Raw genomic sequence first — 6,325 nt, 5'->3', positions numbered from 1 at the left:
TCATCATTCCACTAATTGTTTTAACAGTAAATGCAAAATATAGTCTCTTTTTTGTGTGCGAAGAGAACTTAATTAATTAAATAATACAATAAAGCTTTACTCCATCTGTAATGCAGAAGTTCTCTACAAAGTCCTTTTTTTCCCTAGTAGTATAACCCACTGGAAACTGACTACATAACAGTATTTGCTGCCACCTCTTGGACAAAGCAGCTAACACAGTGGTAGACTGAGCCAAATACACAAAGTTTGAATGACACATCCAGCTGCTGGACTGAGCAAATTTACTTTAGTAGTTTAGTACTTTAGTAACAAGGTGAGCAAGAAACAACCCAGTATCACAGAAAAGCACAAAGTTTATTAACAACAAATGTGTTAAATATGTTTGTGGTGCCATTAAGAAAGACATTTAAATGGATTGTGCCGTGTCATATTTAATATAGACGTTAATACATCTTTGTATCTGCAGGGGTATTTCTCATTTTCTCATTTAATTCTTTTTTTTTTTTTTTTTTTTTACTTTTTTTTAAATTGGATGTGCATATGCCTACAATACTTTAAATTAAATTAAAACAAGCACAAAAAACAAAACATGTTTTAACCAGAAGTATCTTCACCTGTGACATTGCTTATTAGCAGAGCAACACAGTATCAGTGCAACAGAAACATGAGAAGAGTGAAACTTCTATTTTTAAAAGAAAATGAATAAATTAATAACAGTGCTTGCATACAGCATTATCTGTGCAACTTACCAATACACAGCGGAATTGCCATTAGAATTTCAGTTTAATCTACAATCAAATGAATGTTAAACTGTGATTAAATTGTATTTACAAGTTTACTAGTACAGTGTTTTAACATTTTAAACATTTTTCTTTTTCCTCTTCCCCAATTTTTATGTCTCATTTTTCTGTCGCTGTCTCTCAGCCTTCTTTCTTGGGATATTTTTCTTTGGCCAGTCTGACAAAGTCCTCAGCACTGTCCAGTGACACCAGCCGGTCCTTCAGAGAAAGATAAAGAGCATGATAAGAGTCAGACAGGTGATACTGTAGTGTTGTCAGATGCAGATGGAGGGAGAGAAACATGAGAACAAAACACGGGGGAAAAAGAGGAGGTCAGGAAGAGATAGAGAGAAACAAAAGAGGAGAAGGAGGAGAAGAACGACATCGAAAGAGGAAGAAAGAAGGGTGATGTGGAGATGAGGACATATGCATAACAAGCATAACATGCAGGGAATATGTTGTAACTTCAGCTGAGAAAAATGAAATGTCAGGACAACGCCTAATTCTAATGTCAGTTTGACGTAAATTACTGACGACCACTGACGCTGATGTTTTGCTGGTTTCAAGTTGTGTTGTAAGTAACGAAAATCCACAGTCTTCCAAACGTCTCATGCCAGCATCTTGACATTCAATAACAACATTTAGTCATAAGGTACGGAGAACAAAAGCCAACATCTGCAAAACGGCATAGTGCTAACAGAGTGTGTGTGTGTGAGAGTGTGTGTGTGTATGTACCATGACACAGAGGTATTTGGTCTGCTCAGTTTCTGGAGGAAACAGAGAGGTGTGGTCCAGCAGCTCTTTCAACAGTTCAGTGGCTTTGTTAAGATGCTCCTCATCTCGACTCAACCAGCTCTGTCTGTTCACACACAGCAAGGCGTCCACCTCACACTGATAACCTGCAGAGAGATGTAGGGGAAATCACACACTTACAACAGACTGCTGACTGGATTTGACAGTAGCAAATACGTACGATGTGCCTCACCTAGCTGCAGCAGGATTTTCCTCCATCGAGATCTGACTTCTCGTCTGGCGTAGCGTAAAGTGTGTATGTCGTAATTCAGCTTCTCCCATTCCTATAGAGCAAACACACACACAGAGGTATACCACATAGTAAGTCTTCTTAATTAATGTGGAAAGTCGTGGATAAAGTGATGATTTTCAACCACTGTGAAACTGCACATACGTAATCTACCTGCTGCTGCAAGGCCCTACAGTCCACCCACACAGGTGTTTTCACTTCTGTTTTCTCATTAAACCTCAGTATGGACAGTACAGCCTGAGCTTTGATGACATCACTCTGACCCTCATTAGTTTGGTTTCACCTTTAAGGGGTAGTAAAGTTGCACCTTTATCATTGTCAGTAGTTAATATAGTTGAGCAAAGGGCTAATCAGCCAGAATGAGTGACATGAGTGTCGGTGTGCAGGATCTTAATAAAGCGTGTCAACATGTCAACATGTCTTAAAAAGGGCCTGCTTTTCTCAAAGAAGACATTTTGACATGTCACAGCAGGAAGATCACAGGTGTACGTAATAAAATTAATGATGGCTGCATGCCACTTAGCTGGTTGGTCCTGGATTCATGCATGTTGGCTCACTGCCACACTGTCATGGCCTACTGGGACACACTAATACAATTTGATTATAAAATTATGTTTTAAAATGAAAACAATCTCTAAACAGACAAGCATTTAAGTGCCGTTTCAGAAATAATCTCTGTCTGCACCAACGCGCCTGAAGGTGTGACAGTATAAACAGGAAGTAGATTCGTCTACACTTGAGCTATTTGCTTAGTTGCAGAAAATATGACGGAGGAAGAACAGCAATGACAAAAAAAACCTGAGATTTCTTTACCTGGACCAAGGACTAGGTGGAGCTGTTGCTGAAAGTAAAACGAGTACAAGGCTGTCAAGGCAGCAGAAGAAACAGATTGGAAGTCATTGCAAAGAAAATTTGGTAAGACTGATAAGACCTACTCAGAGAGTGTACATGGGTGTCTGCATCATTGTCTTTACAAGTCTCTGTTTCTCCCTGTCCAGACTAAAACACACTTCCAGAGTTTTCAAACGAAAATGGGTTTAGCAGCATTTTCAAAAGCCTCTGTTTTAGAGGTTCATATACGCTGGAGTAGTGTAGACTCTAGGCACAGCAGCATTTATCCATTTTAAAATAAAAACATATCATGGTGGATGTAGCCTTAGATAGAACAGAGTCATTGTTAACATTAATAATACCATTTGTGCATTTCTTTTTATAGCAAGTCAAGATGTCTGCTGTGAAAATGCTATGCAAATGTAAGACAAACATCCTATCTAGTAGTGTTTGAAACGGTTTTCTTCACTAAACAAGAAAAATATTCACAGTTAATTTTAAATTACACAAAGCAGAGAGTTTACAGACCAACATGTTCTACTTTATTTACTGGTCTAGTTTTTCTTTAGTGTGGAATTTCCCTTTAATGTAACAGACTCATTCCCAGTTCTTTTGTCCTAATATTAAAACAGCCTCACGACATGATTGAAATGGTTCAGTGAATATTCTCTTTGAAAGGCCAGCCAGGCTGTTGGCCTACATCTCCATTAAGGAATTTCATTTATTAACACAATGTGCCCACTGTGTCCCGCAGCCTGCTGTTCTCAATATGAAGACTGGTCGTCACATGTTCACCAAACTCTAACTCTCTGCTCAGAGACTGTGGCAACTCAGCTCCTCTGTGGAGATTCACTGAGATCCTGATTCTAGGAAAGAAGCCCCTGAGTGATGACCCCAATCTGTTCCAGAGAAATGGAGTAAAAAAGGTATTGTACGTCCAGCAGGGATCGTCCTTTAAAGATACATTACACACACCCCCCACCCCCCCACCCCACACACACACACACACACACACACACACAAAATTTACTGTATGTCTAATCCATTTGAACTCGCTCATACACAACCTACAGTAAGTTACTGTGTGTGTCACTGATTGAGTAAGTGAATAAAGCAGCATGTCTGGTCTCTGTGTACTGTGTGTGCATGTGTGTGTGTGTGTGTGCACTGTGTAGTAAACTGTCTTCTGACTCACCTACTCTCATGACTCTGGCAACACCAAGTTAATTTCTTCTAATGTGATATTTTAAATTTGAAGTTATTTTGGAAATGAGGTCAAGTTCATTCACTGATGTGGTTCGACATGAAAGTGAGTCAAAGGCTTCTTTGAGAGCCACCTGTGTTCGTCCTCCTCCCTTATTGAATAATGACGTTAGAGAGCTGTAGTGGAACAGATAAGGAAAATAGAGTGAATTACTGAATTAGTACATCCTGTGCTGGTATATGTGAGGAATTGCTAAAAGCATCTCGCCATGGGAAAATAAAGTGCATCTCTGCTTTGGTCATTTGCCACATAGCAACTGATATCCATGTGAAACTGATCAACTAAAGCTTTGCACATAAATGATGTCAAATAGATTTAATGATTCACTGTAACCCAGTTAATAGATGATCACAGAAGAATTCTTTTAAACTTCACTTAAGGATCACAGCTATTTACATACTGCAGACAACTACAAGGGCTTTCACAGTTGTTTTCATTTCAGTAGAAAAGCATGTTGTAAATTCATATTGGGTTATTTTAAATCAATTCAATCAAACAGTCAAACTGATATTAAAAATGGTTTTCAAGTTTAAAATCATGACTATTTTTCTGGCATTTTCAGCACCCAATTATTATATTATGCACATTTATAGTTTTGCACAGTATATGTACAGATCAAGTTTATTATAGTTAACTAAAACTAAACTAAAAACGAAAACTAGGTGTGAACAAACACACTGAAACTGAAATAAAAATGAAAATCTATACTTTAGAAAATGTTAAAATCAACTAAAATTATATTATGTACTTAGATAACTTCACTAAAAAAAATGTACCAGAAATATTTTAAGTTTTAGTCTTTGCCAATTTGTTCAAATCAGTCATTGTTGCATATGGTTTTTGATACTTGGAAGTCTACATGTGTTTTGTTTGTCGAGCAATACCTATTCTGAACTTCTTAAATCTTACTCCTGACGAATACCCCCATATTACAAATTAAGAAAACTAAAACTAATACTGATACTACTAATGAAAAATACAAAACTATAATAGCTCTGGTACAGATACACATAATTCATGTATACACATTATATTAAAAAGTTCATTTAAAGCTCCACCCTTGTATTAACATACATTGTTTATGCATTTTTCTGCAACATCCCATTTCTAGACACCATATCACCCTTCAAGGGCTGGGGAGCTTTCAGAGATCATTAAAAAGAAATCATAGTTTTAGCTTAACTTAATCACATTTTTGCTTAAAATTTACAATGAATGTCACACACTTAATAGCAAAAAAAAAAAAAAAATTAAAAAAAACAGTGGCAAACTTTAGTGTGGTACCAGGTAGAAAAAGTTTTATTTTCAGATTTTTAAAAACACTGAAAGCCTGATTTTTGTTATTTTAAATGAAACCATATGGACAAATATGTTGCTGCTTTTTTCTTTGTATATGTGTGTTAATTTCCTCATACATGATCTCTTGTGCAACAGCAGCACACTTCCTCTCACCTCTGTAGCCTTGTCAGTCTGGTCTCTCATGCTGATAAAAGCCTGTAACTCTCTGTCCGATCCTCTCCTGATGGGAGCCTCACAGGGTCTGCCTGTGTTGGCCCACAGATCCACTGTGCTCCTCTGGCTCGGCTGGTTGTTCCGTGGCCTCCTTCTCGAAGAATGTGGCCCAAAAAGGCTCTCCTCTTCTATGTCACTGTCACTGGACTCACTGGATAACTGCACTGGTTGTTTGGAAGCTGTAGTGGTGCGCATACTGGAGGGAAAGAAGAAGAATAAGAGGAAATAAGAGGTTTAAAAGCAGGATTAGAGGCAGTCATCTTGTCTCTCAGGTGTTTGTCTCACCGTAAAATAGCATTCTTCTCTTCCCTGTTGTGTTTCAGATACTGACAGCAGCAGATGGTAACCTTGGCACCCATTGGCCTTTTCCAAAAGTTTGTAACAATCAAAATATATCCCCTCTTCATAAAACCCCAAAACAATGATGGCTCCTCAGGAAGATCCAACTTGAAATTCTCTCATTTGCAAATGTCAAAGACAACAAATCTAGGCAATATCTTAACCTGCTGTGTCTATCCCCTTTCTCCCTGTGCCTAGCTTGGCCTGAGTGAGAGCCGTCTGTCAATTACATTATCCACATGAGTCCAAACAGGGGACAACAACAACAGCAGCACACACACACAGGACAGTCATGGATGAATAGCATATTTATTCAGCAACTCCTGATGGTGCAGAATGCAGTGAGAGAGGCATAGTTTTCTAGCTCCGCCGCAAAACACAAGCTCAGTGCACACCCTGCAGTTTAGATCTAGAACTGTACTACCATCTGCAGTCAGCTTTGTAATCATTCATTCATTCATCTTCTAACCGCTTCATCCTCTTGAGGGTCGCGGGGGGGGGGCTGGAGCCTATCCCAGCTGACATCGGGCGAGAGGCAGGACCTGGACAGGTCGCCAG

General features: G+C 38.6%; 1 protein-coding gene across 1 annotated transcript; it reads right to left on the bottom strand.

Annotated features, from left to right (window-relative positions):
- Positions 1 to 389: 389 nt before the first annotated feature.
- On the bottom strand, positions 390 to 6,005 carry LOC125899703 (melanoregulin-like). Its single transcript, XM_049594179.1, has 5 exons — positions 5,714 to 6,005; positions 5,369 to 5,624; positions 1,765 to 1,855; positions 1,515 to 1,678; positions 390 to 998 (listed from the first exon to the last, which is right to left on the bottom strand). Exons 1-5 carry the CDS (start codon positions 5,833 to 5,835, stop codon positions 921 to 923), a joined length of 711 nt encoding a protein of 236 aa, XP_049450136.1. The 5' UTR covers positions 5,836 to 6,005; the 3' UTR covers positions 390 to 920.
- Positions 6,006 to 6,325: the final 320 nt, after the last annotated feature.

Source organism: Epinephelus fuscoguttatus, linkage group LG13, assembly GCF_011397635.1.
Source record: "Epinephelus fuscoguttatus linkage group LG13, E.fuscoguttatus.final_Chr_v1".
NCBI lineage: Eukaryota > Metazoa > Chordata > Actinopteri > Perciformes > Serranidae > Epinephelus > Epinephelus fuscoguttatus.
Note: the sequence above shows the minus strand (reverse complement) of the source record. Positions and strands in the feature narration are given on the sequence as shown.

Coding starts and splice junctions, on each gene's coding strand:
- LOC125899703 (XM_049594179.1), bottom strand. CDS start 5,835: ATGAAGAGGGGATATATTTTGATTGTTACAAACTTTTGGAAAAGGCCA. Junction 5,625..5,713: donor GAGAAGAATGCTATTTTACG/GTGAGACAAACA, acceptor CTTTCCCTCCAG/TATGCGCACCACTACAGCTT. Junction 1,679..1,764: donor GAAAATCCTGCTGCAGCTAG/GTGAGGCACATC, acceptor ATCTCTCTGCAG/GTTATCAGTGTGAGGTGGAC.